The sequence below is a fragment of the Juglans regia genome, chromosome 15 (assembly GCF_001411555.2).
Source record: "Juglans regia cultivar Chandler chromosome 15, Walnut 2.0, whole genome shotgun sequence".
In the NCBI taxonomy this organism is placed as follows: Eukaryota; Viridiplantae; Streptophyta; class Magnoliopsida; order Fagales; family Juglandaceae; genus Juglans; species Juglans regia.
The window spans coordinates 18,169,222-18,192,077 of NC_049915.1; the positions used below are offsets into that span (position 1 = coordinate 18,169,222).

At 36.7% G+C, this 22,856-nt stretch overlaps 3 protein-coding genes across 4 annotated transcripts; all 3 read left to right on the forward strand.

Moving 5' to 3' along the window:
• The first annotated feature begins 659 nt into the window (after positions 1-659).
• On the forward strand, positions 660-11,380 carry LOC108993130 (protein argonaute 1-like). The gene is made up of 22 exons (XM_018967892.2): positions 660-853; positions 1,414-2,084; positions 2,165-2,370; positions 2,456-2,605; positions 2,690-2,829; positions 3,015-3,124; positions 3,295-3,401; positions 3,508-3,646; positions 3,742-3,858; positions 4,687-4,794; positions 4,900-4,971; positions 7,373-7,495; positions 7,683-7,848; positions 7,942-8,207; positions 8,337-8,479; positions 8,666-8,728; positions 8,813-8,876; positions 9,021-9,156; positions 9,241-9,314; positions 9,400-9,494; positions 10,329-10,360; positions 11,007-11,380. Exons 2-22 carry the CDS (start codon positions 1,422-1,424, stop codon positions 11,225-11,227), a joined length of 3,195 nt encoding a protein of 1,064 aa, XP_018823437.1. The 5' UTR covers positions 660-853; positions 1,414-1,421; the 3' UTR covers positions 11,228-11,380.
• A 1,899-nt stretch (positions 11,381-13,279) lies between these two features.
• Positions 13,280-18,198, forward strand: LOC108993242 (sucrose synthase 7-like). Of its 2 annotated transcripts, XM_035686139.1 has the most exons (16): positions 13,298-13,315; positions 13,396-13,453; positions 13,551-13,683; positions 13,861-14,015; positions 14,278-14,470; positions 14,578-14,696; positions 14,794-15,010; positions 15,093-15,188; positions 15,292-15,465; positions 15,568-15,684; positions 15,836-16,002; positions 16,090-16,314; positions 16,432-16,998; positions 17,079-17,217; positions 17,319-17,485; positions 17,893-18,198. In XM_035686139.1, the coding sequence occupies exons 2-16, from the start codon at positions 13,401-13,403 to the stop codon at positions 18,026-18,028; spliced, it is 2,658 nt and encodes an 885-aa protein (XP_035542032.1). In that variant the 5' UTR covers positions 13,298-13,315; positions 13,396-13,400; the 3' UTR covers positions 18,029-18,198. The 2 variants fall into 2 exon arrangements, with proteins under 2 accessions (XP_018823634.1, XP_035542032.1); XM_018968089.2 differs by having other exon boundaries at positions 13,280-13,453.
• A 697-nt stretch (positions 18,199-18,895) lies between these two features.
• On the forward strand, positions 18,896-21,928 carry LOC108993033. Its single transcript, XM_018967795.2, has 6 exons — positions 18,896-19,337; positions 19,428-19,758; positions 19,856-19,990; positions 20,071-20,153; positions 21,325-21,430; positions 21,557-21,928. The coding sequence occupies exons 1-6, from the start codon at positions 18,958-18,960 to the stop codon at positions 21,647-21,649; spliced, it is 1,128 nt and encodes a 375-aa protein (XP_018823340.1). The 5' UTR covers positions 18,896-18,957; the 3' UTR covers positions 21,650-21,928.
• Positions 21,929-22,856: the final 928 nt, after the last annotated feature.

Consider the following 22,856-nt stretch of genomic DNA (forward strand, 5'->3'; position numbering starts at 1 on the left):
AAAAAGTGTCAAAATTCTAATCCAAACATGATATAATATTATATGGAAATACTTTAAATACAAATGAATTACATAACAATAAATCTACAAACTGATATGATTTGATGTAATACGTCAGATTGTAAATGAGAGAAAATAATTATATTTTCAAGTCTATTTATTGTTAATATATCGAGACAGATCATTGATGTGGATGATTTAAAACATGTTATATTAACTAATAAATAGAATTATGATTTTTTTTTATAATTAATAGAGGTCGCTTGACGAGTAGCTTGTTGATATAATAGACTTGCAAGTAGTATTACTCATATACATATATATATATTTTACACAATTATAACGGTTAATAATAAATCTTAATTTTGTAATTATATTAAAAATATTTTTTTATTATTTAATAATGTCATTTGCATATTATATAAAAGTTGTATCTCTAAAATTATGCATTAAGTAATGTTCTTTATTTTAAGTTTTATTATTTTTAATTGAATTAAAGTGATTTTATTTATCAATTACTTTATATGAAAGTTAGTTAAAGTGTAGAGCAAAGCAAGCGCCAAGCAGAATGAATCTAGAATTAAACAAATATTTCTCCTTTGTATTGCCCAATTATTTAAAAATAAATTTGTCAAAAAAGAAAAGAAAAGTGGAAAGACTTGTGTTGTGTTAAATTGAGAGGTCCGTCTCCCCTGTTTTTCTCTCACTTTGCTTCGTTTTCTCGAGGGAGATAGTGGTTTTTTCAGGGGGAAAAAGAGGTTTTTCGGGAGCGGTTTCTGAGCCAGTACCGGTGGTTTCACGGTTCCTCATTGGCTTATCGGTCACCATTTAATTTCGTCTCGTGATTTTCAGGGTTCGTGCTCTGGTCTGTTTTTGTACTCAGCTCTTACTTTCTAGTTTCAGATTTTCTTTTTCTTAGGAGTGGATGATGGATCATCTGTGCACAGTGATATGGAATGTTTCCCTTGCATTGCTTTCATGGTCTTTTCCCAGAAAATATCAGAAAAAATTACTAAGTGGTAGCCAATGGTGTTTTTCTGGTGATTTTTGGACTCTGTTCTGGTGATCGAATTATCGTGGCTTTTGATGCTTGATTTGGTTGACGACGGTGGGCTCCATTTTTCTAGGAATAAAAGATGAAAATAACGTCGTTAGTTTCACCATAGGATGCATAGTATCTCACCCATATTTCCTAGTTGAACATGAAAAGGTTTTCCCATTGTGAAGTAAGGTTGAAAACAGGCCCTTTTTGTAGTGGATTCTAATCTTTTGGTTGTTTTCTCTGATTGCAATCTGCACATTTTTCTTTATACGGTGATGATGAGGGATATGTTAATATCGATGTTGTAGATGGTCTTGGTTGTGTGGGTTTGTGGACTCAGTGCTAATGTATTAATTATTGTCTGTGTGCAGACATCATCATGGTGAGGAAGAGGAGAACTGAACTTCCTAGCGGGGGTGAAAGCTCTCGGCCTCAGCAGGAAAGCAGTGGGGGTGGTAGTGGTGGTCGGGGTTTCCAACCACGGCCTTCTAAGGGGACTGCTCACCCCAATCAGCAACATGGAGGAGGACAGCAAGGGGGTAGAGGTTGGGGCCCCCAAGGCGGTCGTGGAGGTCATAGTGTGGGGCACAGTGGTCGTGGAATGACACCACAGCAACAATATGGCGGGCCACCTGAATATCAAGGCCAAGGAAGGGGAGGACTACCCCAGCAAGGTGGTCGTGGTGGCATGAGTGGTGGCCTTGGTGTAGGACCTTCCCCATCAATACCAGCAGATCTCAAGCTTCCCGAGCTGCACCAAGCAATTCATGTTCCATATCAACCGGGGGTCATTCTGCCTGGGGGCACATCATCTGAGGCGAGTTCATCTAGCCAACCACCCGAGTCATCTCAAGTGTCCCAGCAGTCTGAGAAACTCACCATCGAGGGTGCTTCCAGCCAGGCAATTCAACCTGTGCCACAATCTAGTAAATCAGTGAGGTTCCCTCTTCGGCCGGGCAAAGGTAGCATTGGAACAAAGTGTATAGTTAAGGCTAATCACTTCTTTGCTGAATTACCAGACAGAGATTTGCACCACTATGATGTGAGTCATCTCACCACGATTCTGTGTGTTTGCAATGTTTTGCTTTCTTGCTTCCTTTTAAAATGATCTATGCATGGTAGGTTACGATTACTCCTGAGGTGACATATCGTGCAGTCAACAGAGCTGTAATTGGACAGCTCGTGAGATTATACAGAGAAACACATCTTGGAAAGAGGCTTCCTGCCTATGATGGGCGGAAAAGTCTGTATACTGCTGGGCCGCTCCCTTTTCAATCAAAGGAGTTTAGGATTGTACTTATGGATGAAAATGGATCTGGCGGCCAAAGGTTGAAATTCGAGTTATCTCTCTTGTCCTTTACGGTATTCATTGGTTGTTTGTGATTTATGATGTTGGTTTTTTTCTTGATGTAGGAGAGAGAGAGAATTCAAAGTTGTGATCAAATTTGTTGCACGTGCGGACCTGCACCATTTAGGACTCTTTTTGCAGGGTAGGCAAGCTGATGCACCCCAGGAAGCACTTCAAATTCTTGATATTGTCCTGCGTGAATTACCTACTTCTAGGTACTAAATTTTTTATTTTTAAATTGTATACATATAGAATATCATGGCTATTTGGAATGTCACATTGTTAATATTATGTGATAGACCTAGTTACTGTCCGGTGGGTCGTTCATTTTATTCCCCTGATCTGGGAAGAAGGCAGTCATTGGGTGGGGGTTTGGAGAGTTGGCGGGGTTTCTATCAAAGCATTCGTCCAACTCAGATGGGACTGTCTTTGAATATCGGTATTTAATGTCACTTACCCTTTTTTTGTTTGGCTTTTGTCATATTTTCTTTCTTCATTTCATATCCTGTTTATAATTCAATATATTTGTCTCTCATATCTCTCATGGATTATGAAGTAGTATCTTATGGGTATTTTGGATTCGTGTTTATTCCTGTTGTGGTGACAATTTTGGCAATGTTGCAGACATATCTTCGACTGCTTTCTTTGAGCCATTGCCAGTAATTGAGTTTGTAATGCAGCTGCTGAAGCGGGACAATACATCTAAACCTTTATCTGATCCTGACCGTGTAAAGGTTAGACTTTTTTGCTTTAAATTGATAATTTTTATTCTTTGGACTGGAGCTTCAAGTGCTTTTGGTATTTTATTATTCTGCAGTTGCGTTTTTCCTCATTGCTATACATGTTGGTATATATATTTAGGCAATCTGGCATTTTGATCATTGTTTTACACTTGTTTAAATAGATCAAAAAAGCCTTACGAGGAGTCAAAGTCGAGGTAACACACCGTGGAAATATGCGCAGGAAGTACCGCATATCTGGTTTAACATCGCAGGCCACACGTGAGCTGGCGTAAGTATGATATCTTATTTTATTACCCCACCGCCATCCAAAAATGAATTTTTTTTTTTTGAAAATTTGTGCTTGGTTTTCTGACACAGTTTGTTGATTGTTCTAGGTTTCCTATTGATGAAAGTGGTACAATGAAAGCTGTGGTCGAGTACTTCTATGAATCATATGGCTTTGTTATTCAACATCCACAATGGCCATGTCTGCAAGTGGGGAATGAACAGAGACCAAATTATTTGCCAATGGAGGTAAACATATTATTGTGATTTTCGATTCTCATAAATCCAATGGTATTCGTTATATCACATGGATAAATGGATTTTAATCAATTTGTTGAATTCAGGTTTGTAAGATTGTTGAGGGTCAGAGGTACTCTAAAAAGTTGAATAAAGGACAGATTCAAAATTTACTTGGGGTGACTTGCCAGCGTCCTCAGCAAACGGAGTATGATATAGTGAAGGTTCGTTCATGTGCAGTGTCTCTTCTGTTTTCCCTTACGGATGTGTCATTTTGTTTGGCAATTTTCTGCCGTATGATTTTCCTTTTCTTTTTTTCTTTTGTTTTTTTTTTTTTCTAAATTGCATGGGAAGATTTTTATGTACTACAACACTTAATTTGCGTGGTCGATTAGTTTCATATTAACATGAAGCTTAGCTTCCAATTTATGGGTTTTCAAATACCTCATGCCTTTGAAAGGGTTATTTCTACGAGTCTTTTGTCCTTTCGATATCATGGTCCACCGTCTTTGTGTTTTTGATATTATTTGTAAGCAAACAAAGTTCAAAATGATGAATCCGGTTACGGCATGGCTTGTACTTTTCTTTCATTCGTCATGTGCTAGATTGTTGGTCTAAGTTCAAACATTGGTCTTGTGCTAGATAAATACACTTTTAATGTTTCTTTTTTTTTATAAGTACACTTCTAATGTTTCTTAGCAGAGTATAAAGATTTTCTTGCTAGAAATAGGATCCATTGCGATTCTCCCACACCTTTCTTGTCCTTTTTAAAGAGTTTTTCTAGCTCTGGCTATTTACTGATGATGTTGAATGCATTTATGGGTATTGAAATACATGCTCAAATTTTTGAAGTTTTATGAACAATCAAAAAGTGAGTACACAGGGACAGGGGTATACATCAAGATAGACCTAATTAGAGAAATAACAACAGATGTTCTATTTTGATCACCAAAAAAACCCAATGTTATGTTTAAATAGTGTAACCAAGAACTTTTTAAAGTACAAACAGTTTTTTTGTGTCCCTTATATTGGAAAAATTTTCTGACCTTCAGACAGTTCGTCACAATGCTTACCATGATGATCCTTATGCAAAGGAATTTGGTATTATAATCAGTGAGCAGATGGCTACAGTTGAAGCTCGCACTCTTCCAGCACCATGGGTACTATATCTGTATTTAGATTACTTTTAGGTTTGTCAAGTTTCTCCTACTAATTTTTGTGAGCATCAATATTGTCATACCGAGTGTGTTTATTGGAATGTGCAGCTGAAATATCATGATGCAGGCAGAGAAAAAGATTGCCTGCCACAAGTTGGACAGTGGAATATGACAAATAAGGTATTTTTTAGTAAAAGAATTACTATTTGTTCACATATTGTACACTTAATATGACATTTACTTATCAAAAAAGGAAATTATATGGCATTGACTTCCCCCGGGGGAAAGGAGAGGTGGGGCTTTGGGAGTGGGTTCAAGGCGTGTTGGGCGTGAGTTGGTACTAATGTGATACCCCATATTGAGTGAGTATAGGTGGTGAATGAGATCATATATTGCTTGGGAGGGAAAAGTTATTGCTCTTTATAATGATTTCAATAGGCTCCAATTCTACCATTGGCTAGTTCTTTTTGGAGTATGACCCAGATGTAGCTTGGGCCTTCCTTTGGGGCGTTCAAATGGTATCAGAGCCAATCCTAATAAGAAATGTGGGACTTGAGCCGTGCCACCTATAATGAAATGGCCTAACGAGGACATGGAGAATTTAAGGGAGGAGATTGTGATACCTTATATTGAGTGAGCGTAGGTGGTGAATTGGATCCCACATTGCTTGGGAGGGAGAAGTTCTTTCTCTTTATAATGATTTTAATGAGTTCCAATTTTACCATTGACTAGTCCTTTTTTAGTATGGCCCATATGTAGCTTGGGCCTTCCTTTGGGGCATTAGAAGCAATTAAGCCCCTTTTCTATTTTGTAGTTGAGAAAATGTTTCTACTTTATGGATGTTATCCCCTCATACAGTTAGATGTCTAATTGAGTGTCTATACGAGTGTTTGTCTAGGGTTAGGGATACCTCTAAGATCAACAATTTTGTGAGCTAGGTACAAGAAGATTCCTTTACATCATGAACTCAATTGTAATATGCTAATAAACCAAGTTTGGTTTCCAAAAGCTAAGCATGGCTAGGCAATCGAACTCTATCAACTGGGACTAGAACATTTTTTTTTTATGACGGGGGAACCATCTCACAGCAGAGCCCTTAGGACTCACCCATGGAACCTAAACCCTCAGGGAGACTAGCACAACAACCCACCGCCATGGCCTCCCACTTAAATCACAGTTTGATCCCAAGGGGAATCAAACCTGTGACATGGTGCTCATGCACACAAGTTCGCTCTTACTGCTTGGGTTACCCATGGGTGGGTACTGAGGCTAGAACATAAAAGCAAATAGTGAGTCAAATACTTAGTAAGGAATACATCACATAGTAAACATTACCATAGATTAATAAGTTTTCACTTCTAAATAACACGCATGACTTTAGCATCTTACGATAGATTACGTATGAAGAAAACGTCTTACAATAAATTTCGGCAGCTTTAAGAGATGTTCATTCAACAATTTGGCAAGAACACTCAAGGGAAAAGACTGTGGGGCTGGCGGCTCAGCAAAGGAATTCTCTCTAATATATGGGCAGTGTGATTAGGTTGTGGGAGAGGGAGGGAAATTTCTGGGCTTTCTTTTCATTAGGGCTGGTGGCACAAGACAGAATTATGGTGTGTTTTCCTGTTCTAGCCTGCTTCTTGTTTATAAGGATTTGAAATTGCTAGGGCTAATCACAAGAAGGGGGTGGCAACTATTGGGGTTTGAGTTTTGGTGAGAGGTGTGGCACTTAGCTGACTACTATTTTATGAAAGATGAAAACCCTAGTTAGTTGAGTGGGGTGGCAGCTTGGTTAAAGATGGGGGCTGTCATGTTTTGGGAAGACCTAGGAAATATGTGATAAGAGATGATAGAGGCAGCTCTTGCTAGGGTTTCTGAGTGATTATCTAGTATGTAAAATTTTTATAAAAACTTCCCAAGTTTACTCAGAATTTCAGCAGCCCTCATAATGGTTAATCCTAGAGTTTTGGTCAAAGTGGGTTGGCTGTTAACAGCCCTATTTCTCTGTAGTTTCCTATTACTAAGTTATAGAAATCCTTCCCAAAATACCCTAGGTGTCGGCAGCCGTCAGGGTAATTTTTCTATTATGGACAGAAATGCTTTGACAGTTTTCCAGTCTGTCTAGGACTCGTTTTAGGCAATTTCCTCTTTGAAAACTTGTATTAGGAGGCAGACTCCTAACAAAATACAATCTGCCAGCTTTTAATAAATAAAGGACAAACAATATCTAAATTTCACAATTATAATCACAAAGAGATAAACAAGCAGAAAATGATTGGCCCATGGGCCTAACATTTGGAGATCGACCAGACTTGGGATTTCTTGGGTTGGGTTGTGGCAGGTCAAGACTGGCCTTTTGTGCATCTAGGATTATTCACTTTTCACCTTGATTAATGTTTAATTTACTGGCATATAAACGAGATGTGTATTTATTTATTTCGTGGGAGGATGTGAATGCATGCATGCACATAGATATATTATGCCGTTGTCATGTTTTCTCGGATTTCTGCTTTTTAACCTTCATATAATTGGCACAACATTATCTTAGTATGATTTTGTCGTGTTATGGTTTTTACTGCAGAGAATGGTTAATGGGGGAGCTGTCAACAATTGGATTTGCATAAATTTCTCACGCGATGTGCAAGACAGTGTGGTCCGTTCGTTTTGCCAGGAACTTGCTCAAATGTGTTGCATTTCAGGCATGGTACGGTGCTTGAAAGACTAGTATTGATCAATCTCCATAATGTTGTTTTGTTCCATCTCCTTAACATTTAATTATGGGCAGTTTGGTGTTTCTCTTGTAATCTGTGTACTTGGGCTATGCCATGTTGTAATAAAACCTTTCATTACCTATTGAAAAAAAAAAACATTTGATTATGGGCTGTTTGTAGGCATTTAATCTTGAACCAGTACTTCCACCAGTGACTGGCCGTCCTGATCAGGTTGATAGAGTCCTGAAAGCTCGGTACCACGATGCCATGACTAGACTCCAGCCTCAGAGAAAGGGGCTTGACCTGGCTATCTTTATTTTGCCAGACGAAAATGGCTCTCTTTATGGTAGGAAACTTGATTAACTGACTGAATTTGCTTTTGGAATCTGATTCTGATATTGGGATCCTTCTTTTTGTTAATTTTTAATTTCACCTGCAGGTGATTTGAAGCGGATCTGCGAGACAGATCTTGGACTTGTTTCCCAATGCTGCTTGACGAAGCTTGTATTTGATGGCAAGAGGAGGAAGCAAAGTCTGGCAAATGTGGCATTGAAGATAAATGTCAAGGTGGGAGGAAGGAATACTGTGCTTGTTGATGCACTCTCCCGGCGCATACCTTTTGTCAGTGACCAGCCCACCATAATTTTTGGTGCTGATGTTACCCATCCTCATCCAGGAGAGGATTCAAGCCCATCAATTGCGGCTGTATGTTATTTCAGTTTATTACTGTGCTTCGCTTGTTTATGCCTTTTCATTGTATCGTCCGCTACAGGTTTTTTTAGGAGTTTCAAGGTTGTTTTATTTAATATACCATGATAATTTGATTTGCTTCAGGTTGTAGCATCTCAAGATTGGCCAGAAATCACGAAGTATGCTGGTTTGGTTTGTGCTCAAGCCCATCGAGAAGAGCTGATCCAAGATCTCTTCAAGACATGGCAGGATCCTGTAAGAGGGACAGTGTCTGGTGGCATGATTAGGTATCTTGAACCTTTCTGTCTTCTTATTTTTACTTTTATTTTTCTTATGATATATGGTTGAAACCACAGCTGCGTGGCAGGATCCTGTCAGTGGGACAGGATGTTTTCTACAGTGAATTATAAACTAATTCTTTTGGGTGGAGCTTTTGTGGTGTTGGTTTGAGTTACTTTTATCTTTTCATACAGGGAACTACTCATATCTTTCCGTTCAGCAACTGGGCAGAAACCAAAACGTATCATATTTTACAGGTATTGTCCAATTTTCCTGCCACTGCAGTCTAGACACTTCTGTTGCCATCTAATAAAGCATCTCCTTACATCTCCTTTCTGCAGGGATGGTGTGAGTGAAGGGCAGTTCTATCAAGTCTTGCTGTATGAACTTGATGCTATCCGAAAGGTGAATTTACATTGCTGGATTATTAACTTTACAGCCTTCTATTTCCCACCTTCTTTTTGTGCATCTTTTTTTTTTTTTTTTTAAGTTGGAATATCGTTGGATCATGCTTGCTTGTCTTATATTCCCCGTTTAACTTATTTTTAGGCTTGTGCCTCTTTGGAGCTGAACTATCAACCTACTGTGACTTTTGTTGTGGTTCAGAAGCGCCATCACACAAGGTTGTTTGCCAACAACCATCGTGACCACAATACAGTTGATAGGAGTGGAAACATATTGCCTGGTAAGTATTTTGTTTGGTTTTAAAATTTGGATTTTATGTTGCTAAGATTTTATTTTCCTGGTGTGGTATTTTTGGATTTTATAGGTACAGTTGTAGATTCCAAAATTTGTCATCCAACTGAATTTGACTTCTACCTTTGTTCTCATGCTGGAATTAAGGTACCATTCTTCTTATTTGCCGTATCTATGCTGCATAAGAACAAGGATTTTAATTCTCTGATGTTGTTCCTAACATGTAAAACAGGGCACAAGTCGTCCAGCTCATTACCATGTACTCTGGGATGAGAACAAGTTTACAGCCGATGGGCTGCAGTCCCTTACAAATAATCTTTGCTACACGTCAGTACCTTGATCTTTCTTCTACTATTAGTAGAACTAAGACCTGTGACATTGGCTTGAATGCATAAATTTTTTAATGAAAAATATTATGTTTAACTTGGTGTGCCTTGAACTCTTATACAATAAATAAAACTGTTAAAATGTTGTCATTATATTAACACCTTGATCTCCACCATATAGTCTTCTTTGTTTCTATGTTAGTGATGGAAAAAGCCTCACTTGACTGGAGAGAGTGCCAAAATATCTCTTTATACAATGTGCCAAAAAGTAAAATTGACCACTAAGAGTAAAAACTTGTTGGTCATTTACCTCATAAAAAAAAAAAAAAAACTTGTGGTCATTTAACTTCATCTTAAATTTAATAATTGCTTATGAATCCATTGGTTACAATACTAAATATACATGAGCTAAGAAAACCAAAAAGATCTATTGGGAAAACTAGAAGACCTATAGGCCCTTTAAATTTATCTGAAATTCAATAATCTCTTTTGAATTTTTTTTTTTTTTTTTTCTCTTTCTGGGCATGATCTTTTTTTAATTCATTGGTTAGAAAACTGGAAATCCATGAGTTGAGAAAATCAACTAGAGGTGTTGGGAAAACTAAAAGACTACTAACTTTGATTAAAAATGACCAAATTGGGGTGTATTGTTTTTCTAACTTTACTAGTAATAAATTCTTTGTTTTCCTGTTGTCCTCTCCTGTAAACGTGGTACATAAATGATTACCTCTACCATCTCAATTGCTATCTGATTCATTTATGAGCCATCTCACTTGAGTCTAATTAAACGTTGGTTATAGTGGTTATTAGTTTCACGTTCTTTTTTTTGCCCCAGGTACGCAAGGTGCACTCGCTCTGTTTCCATTGGTGATCTCTCTCTCTCTCTCTCTCTCTCTCTCTCTCATGCGGATGAAAGCATGCATCATTTAAATTAATGTGCATGTGCACACTTGCATGACATACACATGTTTGAACATATGCGCTCATTTCTATCTGCTTTTTTTGATGATCCTCAGTACAGAAGAAAAAATTCAGGAATTACTAAGGTCTTGTTTGGTTACACAGATGAGATGAGATGAAAGTTGAATAAAATATTGTTAGAATATAAGTTTTTTAATATTATTTTTGTTTTGGGATTTATTTGTATTTTATTTGAAAGTTTGAGAAAGTTGTAATGATTAAATGAGATGAAATGAGATGGTTTGTGAAAACAAACCAGACCTAAATATGGGACTATAGGAGTGCACTCAATCCTAAAAAAAGAGGATTTGATTGAGTATCAAGGAGTCAAAGAATTTAAGCCAAAATATCAAATGAAAATAGTTCAATTTTTTTTCATTCCCAAGTAAGTACATATTTTGCTCGAATCTCTTCCATAATGGTGCAGAACAATATTCTCATTGGAGTAAATACACGAATCACTTTAAATATAAGAAGCTGGGTTGCCTGATTGTTGTTTTTTTGCTTAAGAGTATAGACTGCCCATTTATTAACTGGTTCTTTAATTTGGCAGTGCCCCCTGCATACTATGCTCATCTTGCTGCTTTCCGAGCTCGGTTCTATTTGGACCCAGGGTCCTCAGAAAGTGGTTCCAGGACAAGTGGTACTGCCGGTGGACATGGTGGTGTGGGCGGAGCAGGTCCACGAAGCACTCGTGGACCTGGAGCAAATGCTGCTGTGCGACCCCTACCTGCACTCAAGGAGAATGTCAAGAGGGTCATGTTCTACTGTTAGGCTTGTTGGTTCCTGGCAGAGATCAACTTATGGATTATTTTTAGAATACTGTTCTGTTATATTCCTGTAAGCTTTCACTGCACTATGTTAATTTGCTGCACTACGTATATTTACTTACATTTTTCAAAGAGAACATGTGTGATTTATACACCTTAAGACTACAAGTATCATTTCTCTTGACGAATTTGTCAATGAACCAATTGAAATTGACACGTTTATATATACATATATATACGGTTTTTTATTTGGTAAACTTAAAGCTTCGTTTTGTTTCTCTATGAAGTTAACGATCATCTTTCTGAACTCTCTCCCCTATGCTTCATTGGAGGGAGGAATTGACAGTATTTCAATCACTTTAATGGATTAATTATATTTCTATATGCATTATTTTGTGAGAATGATGACGAGATCTATTTCAAGGATTTTTCAAAATGTAATTGGATTCATTTTCAAGGATTTCCGAACTTAGATTTGTTCATGTCTGATTTATACAAATTTAAAATGTACAAGCTTCACGTAAACTTTATATGAAAAAAAATCTAATATGCACAAGACTTGCATACCATAAACCTATATGTAACATTTCTTGATTCACTTTCTTTTTTTTTTCACTTGTATTTTTTAGGAATCTCCGGATTTGACTTATTTTTTAGTTAGATAGATGTATTGTGTTAAAAAACAATCGATTTGAACTATATTGTATCTCCTCTATATTTTTAGCAAAATAATGTTATATACAGGCTTGATTTTTAATACGGATCCCCTTTTTCAAAGGGCTCAAAACTCAAAATCACATGATTTAAACCAAATCCAAGTCCATTAGCCTCTCCTACTGTTATGTTAATCTTAGTTTTATACTTAACTCTCTTTCACCCATAAAAAGTATATATATAAAAGGGGCAATGGTTTGAACTTTGAAAGAATGCATATACTATTAAATGTCATAGACGATCTGCTTGTGTGTCTATATATAAATAAATATATATGTATAGAGCAATAGTAGTGTACTCGACAAAACTATATTTTGGCCAAAATTTAACTAAGTTGCATAAAAATTCACTGTAATGGACTCAACAAAGTTACATTATTTTTAACTTTTATCATTTTCACTGGCCAAATCTGACTAGCCCAAGTTGCTGGTCAAATATTATTTTGACATAAAAAATTTCAAGTTGTTGGCCAAATCCTGTCTTTTTGCACCGATTGTAACATGCCATAGGCACCAACTGCAATTGGGAATGCCATTGAATCCATCTCAACCCCTGCTTCAACCATTTGATTAAACATATCAATAGTCAAACCAAGTTTGTTTTCCATGATGTACAACCTAGCTAGTACAATCCAAGAAACAGTTTGGGAAAGAAGAAAATCAAAATACAAAAACATATAGCTGTTGGAAAAAGGATGAAAAAAATATATTGTTTTAGAGATATGATTGTAGGGAAAATATGATCGTTGAAAAAGTATATCAATTGAAAAAATATGGCCATTGTAAAAAAAAGACGATTAGAAAATTTTATCCGTTGAAATAATATGAACGTTAGGAAATTAATATGTAATTTTTTAATAACTAATAATTATTCAAATTATAATTAGAATTAAAATAAATGAAAATATAAAAATTAATATTTTAATAAAATAATGATAGATTTGAAGAGTCTGTTATTTGATGTTGATGTGAAGTAACTAACTCGAGTGTTTACGTGCCACAGTAAAACTTTCAGTACTCGCAGGACGTTTTTGAAAAAGTAAGAAGAAAGGAATAAAAATTACTTGATCCATCTCAAAAGACAACAAGAAATTCCTGAAAACTTCTTGTCCTCGATTTTCAAATAGATTTCAGGAAGATCAGAATTAATATGCTTCTCCCAATGGCAAATTCCTTTCTTGCTTTCTCTCACTTTCTTACCCCACAAATGGCACCAAAGAATGTTCTTTCTCCTCTTCCTCTCCTACCATATCTTCAGCTTCCCAAATGTTTCACTCCTACTCATGACTTCCCTATAAATTTATTAACTCACATTTACAACAAACAAACAAACAAACAAAAAAACCATCTGGGTTCTTAGCCTTTCTGTTTTTTCAAAGGTATCTTGTTCATATTTCTGTTGCTTTTCTAGACAAAATGGCTTCTGAGAAAGTCCTCAAGCGATCAAATTCAATTACAGATAGCATGCCGGATGCATTGAAGCAGAGCCGCTATTATATGAAAAGATGCTTTGCGAGGTAATATTTCATACATTCTTCCTCAATGTCAATGAACTGATTTTTCCATATTGCAAAAGTAAATGACATTAATATCTGCTCCTGCGACAAAATTAAGGTTTGTCGCATCAGGAAAAAGATTGTTGAAATCCCAACACATAATGGAGGAACTGGAAAAGATCATTGAAGACGAACATGACAGAAGCAAGGTCTTGGAGGGCATGCTTGGTTACATCCTGAGTTCCACTAAGGTGCTCACGTAGTACTCTCTCTTTCATACACACACAAGCGCACTCATAGGTGTGCAGGCTAGGGAAAATGATTAATTACTCTCTGAATACACATGACATGATATTCTCTCAACATGTCACGACATATCTCGACATGTCACAAGACTAACCTTTTTCGTCTGAAAACTATATATGCAGGAGGCGGCTGTGGTTCCACCATATGTTGCTTTTGCTGTAAGACCTAATCCCGGATTCTGGGAATTCGTTAAGGTGAACTCCGAGGATCTGTCAGTAGATGGTATCACTGCTACGGAATTCTTGAAGTTTAAAGAAACGGTCTTCGACGAAAACTGGTAACTAATAACTAGTTGTGTATCACAGATCAGCCTTATGAAGAAAACCATTTGGAAGAATGACTTGAAATTTATAGTTTTCTTGGAAACTTGGTATCGTGTAATGCTTTAAAGCTTGTATATTTTTTGAAAATCAATCACAAAAAGTATATCTAAAAGCATGGTTTTGAATTGTTTGGTTGTTTTTTTCCCTCTTCCCTCGAGCTGAACATGGTAGTTCATCTTGTTGCTAAAAAAATGCAATATGTGATTTGTTGTGCAGGGCAAATGATGAAAATGCTTTGGAGATAGATTTTGGAGCCATTGACTTCACAACTCCTCGCATGACCCTTTCTTCTTCTATCGGTAAAGGTGTTGGCATCGTCTCAAAGGTTGTGTCCTCAAGGCTACATGGGAACCCTGAGAGTGCAAAGTCATTGCTTGAGTACTTACAGGCCCTAAATCATCAAGGAGAGGTATAAATGTAGCTCACAGTTAGACACAAAAGGAAAAAAGAGATTACTTGGTTAATATTTTTGCTAGGAACTTAACGAAGATTATGCATTTTGTTCCAATTTTGCAGAATCTAATGATAAATGGAACTCTAGATACGGTCTCTAAGCTTCAAAATGCACTAGTTGCAGCTGAAGTATATGTCTCTATATTTCCCAAAGACACCCCATTTCAAAATTTTGAGCAGAGGTTACCATTCTTTCGATGTTTCCCTTCCTCAAGAAAGCAAGACTTATTTTGACATAAATTCCATTATATATTGAATGTGCATTTACTTTTCTTGCAGGTTTAAAGAATGGGGCTTTGAGAAAGGGTGGGGGAATACTGCAGAAAGGATTAAGGAGACAATGAAGATTCTTTCTGAGGTACTCCAAGCACCAGACCCCACAAAGCTGGAGCTGTTCTTTAGCAGGCTTCCCACCATATTCAACATTGTTATTTTCTCTCCTCATGGCTACTTTGGGCAGTCAGATGTCCTGGGATTGCCAGATACTGGTGGTCAGGTAAAAAATAACAACCACTTTGCAAAAAAATTGAACAATCTTCACTCAACTATTAATGTCACCTACTGCTAATTTTAAATAGGTGGTTTACATTCTTGATCAAGTAAGAGCATTAGAAGAAGAATTGCTCCTCAGAATTAAGCAGCAAGGTCTTGTTATGAAGCCTCAGATTCTTGTGGTGAGCTATCAACAAATAATTGTAATCAATGATTTTTCAACGAGAGAAAACTATGAGGGATCAAAATTACTTCTTTGTTTCACTTATTAATTTCATTTTACAGGTAACCAGACTTATACCGGAGGCTCGAGGTACAACGTGCAACCAGGAATTGGAGCCTATTGTCAACACTAAGCATTCTAACATCCTTAGAGTCCCATTTAGGACAGAGAATGGGGTTCTCCGCCAATGGGTTTCCCGTTTTGATGTCTACCCTTACCTTGAGAGATATGCCCAGGCATACTTGCTATCAGTCTGGCTCTCTTTTTTTTTTTTCATTTCTTTTTCCAAAACAGTTTTCTTATTCAAGTTGTCTCCCTTTTCTCCTTTCCATCACTAGGATGCTACTGCTAGGATCCTCGAACACATGGAATGCAAACCGGACCTCATCATTGGGAACTACAGTGATGGAAACTTGGTCGCATCTTTGATGGCTAGCAAGCTTGGAATAACTCAGGTTTAATCCAATTGTTTTGAATTTTTTCCCCTGACTTCTGTCTTCTATAAACTAACCAAACTTCATTTTGCATTGTTTCCAAGTAGTTGATCAATTTTTTTACTGATTTATGTATGACTTTAATCTGAACTTTGGCATTTTCCAAAACCAGGGAACTATTGCTCACGCTTTAGAAAAAACCAAGTACGAGGATTCAGATGCCAAATGGAAGGAATTGGACCCCAAGTACCACTTTTCATGTCAGTTCACATCGGACATAATCTCAATGAATGCAGCCGACTTCATCATAACAAGCACATATCAAGAAATTGCTGGAAGGTTAGACTTTTAAATAGTTATCTTCAACACAATTACACAACTAACATAACTGTGATCTTGTTAACTGGAGAAATATTTATTCTTCAGTAAGGATAGACCTGGACAGTATGAAAGCCATGAAGCATTTACGATGCCGGGACTTTATCGGGTAGTCTCGGGCATCAGTGTCTTTGATCCAAAGTTCAACATTGCAGCCCCTGGGGCTGATCAATCTGTCTACTTCCCCTACACGGAGAAACAGGTGCGTCTGACCGATTTTCACCCTGCCATTGAAGAACTACTATACAGTAATGAGGACAACAATGAGCACATGTAAGGCTAAAGTCTTCTCTTATAATCTCTTGATTACTACTCACAACGCCTCACTGTGACAACTGAAAATATCATTATAATGGGTCTAACATTGAAACTGATATATGCTTGGAACAGAGGATATTTGGCAGACAGGAACAAACCAATCATCTTCTCGATGGCACGACTGGATACAGTGAAAAACATTTCAGGACTAACTGAATGGTATGGAAAGAACAAAAGGTTGAGAAGTTTGGTAAATCTTGTGGTTGTAGCAGGGTTTTTTGATCCGGCCAAATCGAAGGACAGAGAAGAAATTGCAGAAATAAAAAAGATGCACGCCTTGATAGAGAAATATGAACTCAAGGGTCAGATCAGATGGATAGCAGCTCAAACGGACAGATATCGCAATGGAGAGCTGTACCGATGTATTGCAGATACAAAGGGAGCTTTTGTGCAGCCTGCATTGTATGAGGCTTTTGGCCTAACAGTCATTGAGGCAATGAATTGTGGGTTGCCTACCTTTGCAACAAATCAAGGAGGCCCAGCAGAGATTATTGTTGATGGGGTCTCAGGATTTCACATCAACCCACAAAATGGTGACGAATCGAGCAACAAGATAGCTGATTTCTTTGAAAAGTGCAAGACGGATCCTGAAAACTGGAACAATATCTCAAAAGCCGCTCTCGAGCGCATATACGAATGGTAATGATATTATGTTGCTTTGATATTGACAACCTTTCATTATGATTTTCATTTTATATTTGATTGTTCTTGCATTGTAGCTACACATGGAAGATTTATGCAAACAAGCTGCTGAACATGGGAGCAACCTATGGATTCTGGAGACAGTTAAACAAGGAACAAAAGCTAGCTAAGCAAAGATACATTCAAATGTTTTACAATCTCCAATTCAGGAATTTGGTGAGTTTTGATAATTATGCTGTACGTTGAATTCATAGATCTTGATAAAATAATGTTGAATCATAGACATTTCCTTCTGACTTCTACACTTTGTGTCACAGGCAAGGAATGTTCCCATCCCCAGTGAAAAGCCCCTACAACCAACACCAGCAGCAGCAATAACTACACCCAAGCAACCATCACAAAAGCAACAACCAACACTAGCAGCGCCATCCAAGTCTAAACAACCATCGCCAATGTCGGCAACTGAATCTCAGCCAACACCAAGGCATAAAAGCAAACTCTAAATTTGACTTAACAAGACATACAATCATACTTGCTGAAGAAAAGTTGCTTGATTTTCTATTTAATCATGTTAACATGAACATCTTGGTGCAAACTCATTCACATTTTGCATGTTTTTTCAATAGAATTTGACTTTAATTCAATGTGATTTATATCAAAACATGGAAAATGCTAAACATAATAGAAATTTACTACGAAAGTCTTACAAACTTCATGTGATTGATGACACACCAGTTCGTAAACTTTCAAGTAATAAAATTTGTAGTACATCTAGCATTACTCATTAAAACACATCAAACTGCATTTAGGATCTTTGGCTAGCTGTGGAATATGAAAGGGTCCTACCATTCTGCCATATTTCAACTAAAAAGAAACTTGTTTGATACACAGGAAAGAAGGTTTAGAGCAGCAGCAGCTTGGCAATCCACAAGCACGATGCCCTTGGAGTTGGTGGTGCTTCCTTATGTTGGGTTCTCTCTTTGCCCTTTATTACCTACTAATGAAGTTGTATCGTCGGTTCGAATAATCAAAGGGAAAATAAGATGAAGCGACGAGAAAGATCATTTACTTTCTCAATATGTAAAGGTCCCTGTATAAAATAAGATGTCTTTGGCAACGTTCTTTCTGTTTAAGACAAGTTCATTGTAAAGATCTTTGTTGCTTTGCTTGTAATGTAAAATAAATTTGGTGTATCAATAAAAAGACTTATAAATATATTTATTCTTTAATTTTTATCTCCTATAATAAAAGACTGACTGTCTAAAAAATTATAATTTTTTTTAAAACATTGAGTTTTTTTACCAGTATATTTAAAAAAACTATTATCATTAATATTTGTCGGAGATCCACCCTATTGAGAGTGTTTTTTTTTTTTTTTTTTATTTTAATAAAATACTGATGTGTTATAATTTTAAATTCTGTAAATTTGGTGCATCTCGTTTTAAAAAATAGATAAATTTAAGACATTGTAACTAACATGTATGATATATTCATAAACAAACTATATAAAAATAATCTCATAAATTTATGTAGTTCCATCTAATTCGTTAGATTTACTTTATAATAAAAGTAATTTTATAATTTGACGAAATATATCAACCCATATTAATTTGTGAAACTATTTTTTTTATAATCTCTTTGTGCTAAAATATTTCTCTTATAAAAATTGATCCATAGAATAAGACTGGAGAGGTTTAGATTCAAAGATGAGTTGATATAGATTAAAATGATTTGTGAATAATAAAATAAAAATTAAATTATTTATTATATTTTATATAAAAATTTAAAAAATTTATAATAATAAAATAAAATGAGATAAAATAGTTTTGAACCCAAAACTCTCAGAATTTACCGGAGAATCCAGTTTCCTATACGATATGAATGTGCGAAGGGGCCCAGCAAAATCAGAACCAAGATCCGAGGGATTCGAACATAAGCCATAATTATATAAAGTCGATGCATTGCATATTGATGAAATTCCGAAGGGTCGAGGGAATTCACTCTTTGCGGCCCCGAACAATCATCCCTGTAATGGAATCGTTGGCTGTGCCGCTGCCGGTGCGTTCCGGTTCGGGCTTGGCCGCGAATCCCATGAAGAAAAATACAAAAGCGTCGGCAATACTCTACCACTACCCGTGCCCCGACGGCGCTTTCGCTGCTTTGGCCGCGCACCTTTACTTCTCCGCCGCGTCTCTCCCGGTACTCTTCTTTCCCAACACCGTATACAATCCCATCACACCATCACAGCTTCCTCTCCATGAAATCGGCGACCTTTACCTGCTTGATTTCTTCGGACCCCCCGGCTTCGTCCATGATGTCTCTTCCAGAGTCGACAGGTCTTTTTTTATTTTTCGGTCTTCGTTTCTCTTTCTTTTTTTTTGCGTGTGACTGAGTATCTGTTTTTGTGGGTGTGTTTGATTCTTCAGAGTTGTTGTTCTGGACCATCACAAAACTGCGGTCGAGAAGCTATCGGAAACACCTACTGGTGAGAACGTAAGTAAAGTTCTGGACATGGAGAGGAGTGGGGCTACCATTGCTTTTGATTATTTCAAGGAAAAGCTTATTGGGCTCAAGCTTCCTAGCCAGGCGGCGGAGGAGGTAGAGGGTGAATTTGAGCGAGTTGGGCCCCTGTTCGAGTACATTGAAGATGGTGATCTGTGGCGGTGGAGGCTTCGCAATAGCAAAGCTTTCAATGGCGGGTTGAAAGATTTGGGGATTGAGTATGACGTCCAGTTAAACCCCTCCTTGTTTCAGCAGGTGATTAATTTCTAAGATTTGATCTTCCATTCCCAATAGTTATTTCTTTCTGCGTATATTGACTCAGAATGATAAGTAGAAAGCTTGAATTTTTCAGTTGCTTTCTTTGGATTTGGAGTCTCTAATTAATCAAGGCATGATGGGCTTATCACATAAGCAGAAATTAATAGATGAAGCTCTTATTCACTCATATGAAATTGCACTTGGTGGTGGGCGTTTTGGATATTGCCTGGTATACTCCTCTCCTTCTGTCTGGCTCCTAAAGATAAGGTATATGGATACTGATTACTCACCTTATTCTCTAATTTGTAGGCTGTTGATGGAGATTCCATTTCAGAGTTGAGGAGTGAACTAGGACACCAATTAGCTACGAAAAGTCGCAATCAGAAGTTGAGGTTTGTGATTCTTTCTCTTAATTTTTTTTTTCTGTTTAATCACGTGATTTGGTTCTAGTAAATTATTATTTCTTCTTCACTTTTAGTTCTTCTGTATAATATTTGTTGCTTTTGACAGTTAACTTCTTGCGTTTATAATTATATGCTTGCGCGCCCAATATGGAGTGTGGAGAATTGTATGTGGATTGCTTGTAATGCTATCATTCCCATGAATGCCAGATGAATTGAATGTTCATAAAGATGATAAAGCGAAGCTAAATGTCATATAGGATGCAAATTAAAGTAGTCTCATATAAGCAACAGAGAAATGAAAACTTTTACTGAAGTAGTATGTGATACTATACAACTCGGATATGGTATTGATAAAATTCTATTTTGGACTTTGAGATCCCTAAACGTAAAATTTCTTCAAAGGTCCTATTCCATTATCTTCATTTTTTCAAGGTGCAATCCATATTGTTTTTGCTACTTTTTCAGGCCATGAGCATTCACCAATGAAATTTTTATGCCAATACCATATCTCACTTGTGCTTACTTGAAAATTGATTCCATTTATATATCCAGATGTTAGTTAGTGTTTTTGCTTGTACGTGTACTCTAAAGGTAAACATTTTGAACTTGGTCCAGATTTAATTCCATTGAAACTGTACCGCATGATCAATTTCCTAGTGTTTAGACGGGTCTAGGGATAATACTTATCTCACAACCAAGATCCATTGCATTACTAGGGACTTTGAGATGCCATAGCCATGTAACACATTGCAGGTCCCATCCTCTGCATTTTCACCATTTCTATCCATGTTGTTTCTGTTGCGTTTTGGGGGCTATGGCTCTCATATCAAGCAAGTCAGATCATTCTCATATTGTTAATGAAAGAATTTGTTTGGAGATGCTAATTAATTACTTTTCGTTTCCATTTTACCAATTTATTTTTCATGTCTTGTCCTCCCTTTAGAATTAAACTTGAATATATATTGTCAACTAACGTGTGGAACTCCTCCATTCGCATTAAGTCGACTTCTGTCCTTGATGTGTTTTTCTAATTATCCTTTTAAATTTTCATTAGCCAATGTCATCTTATTTTTTTTTAAATAATAATAATAATAAATTGTGGGTGTGAGAGGATCCTCTCCATGCTTACCTATCTATCATTCATTTCACATCCGTTCAGGGGCATTGGAGCTGTTGTATACAGAGTTCCTGAGCTTGAAAATGACCAATTGCTGAAGATAAGCCTTAGGAGTTTGGACTGCGAAGACACTACACCCATCTCAGAGGTTGTTGGTTCATATATATATATATATATATGTTCTCTCGATGAATGAAATTTCCTACCCCTTAAGAAGGGGACATTTGGTAATTGCAGTTGAAAGAGCTAAATGTGCTTTGCAATTACTTCTCAGGAATTTGGAGGTGGCGGACATCGAAATGCCAGTTCTTTCGTGTTAAGCCCCACAGAATTTGAGCGGTGGAAGGTTTGCCAGAATGTTTTATAACATAGGCAAAAGCAAAATGATCATCAAGGTGATCATCAGAAATGCTAACATCAATTCAACAGGTTGTATTGCTAGTTTGTGTAATTTTATTTGGAATCTTGTACATTAATATTCTTTTGCTTCAGTTGAAAAAAAAGGGGAAGAATACCATGAAGTAGTCGTAGACCCGCCCGCATATGCACGGGAATAATTAAAATTTTTAAATAGAAATTTATATATGTAATTGCTTAGAATGCTTTTTATTTTCAGTTCTCATTAGTGGATTTCAAGTGACAAAAATGAAAGTATCAACACATTCAAAAGATATCAATTTGATCCAAATAAAAAAGAAATACATATAGGCCAGGGGTCAATATCGGTGTATGTTAGGCTGTGGAAACTTTGGGTTTTAAGCCCTCCCAATTCCAATCTCCATACTGTTGCCTAAGTATATAGGAACTAGTGAAACCAGCTTAAGCTATATACATGTTGGCTTCTCTTTTGCAAACCCATCCGAAAAAGAAGGGAGGCAGCGGCGGCGGCCGGTGGGTGAAAGAGGTGATGTTGGTGGCAGTAGTGTAGAGGATTGAGAGGGTGAAAGGAGGAGAGATCAAATCAAGCACAATAACCTTAGGAATTCCTCTGAGCTGAAAATGATTCGGGCTTGATGTAAGAATTTTTAGTGTATTTTTCAAGTTTTTATATTCCGTTTTGGCTCATCCTGCCCGGGATCGTATTTTTCGAAGAGGTGATCAGTTTGGGAGTGTCAAAACATCTACGAGGAGATTAGTCGGCTTACCGTATTATCAAAATTAGTAGCAAAGTACTCCAGTGATGAGATTATTTAATAAAAATAATTTGTAATTAAGTTCACATAAATTATGCAATAAATAAAATCGATCTTTGAGAAAGCCCCTATGTTAGCAACTTCATATTTATAATCTGATTATATATGGATGAGAAATGCTTTGATCATAAAAAAAATGTCACAAAAATAAATATTGATGTGGTACGTCTGATTGTAAAATTATTTTAATTGTAAAATAAAGTTAATGTCTCACACGAAACTATAGTTTACTTTTGTGAAATCTTTTAGGTACAGTTAAAATATTAAAAAGTTACAATTTATAAGTTTACTTTTATGAAATCTTTTAATTATGCAAGTTGTGACACTTTTATAGAAAATTAACGTCGTCGATTTGATTCATCCAGGCTTATTGGATGCTTA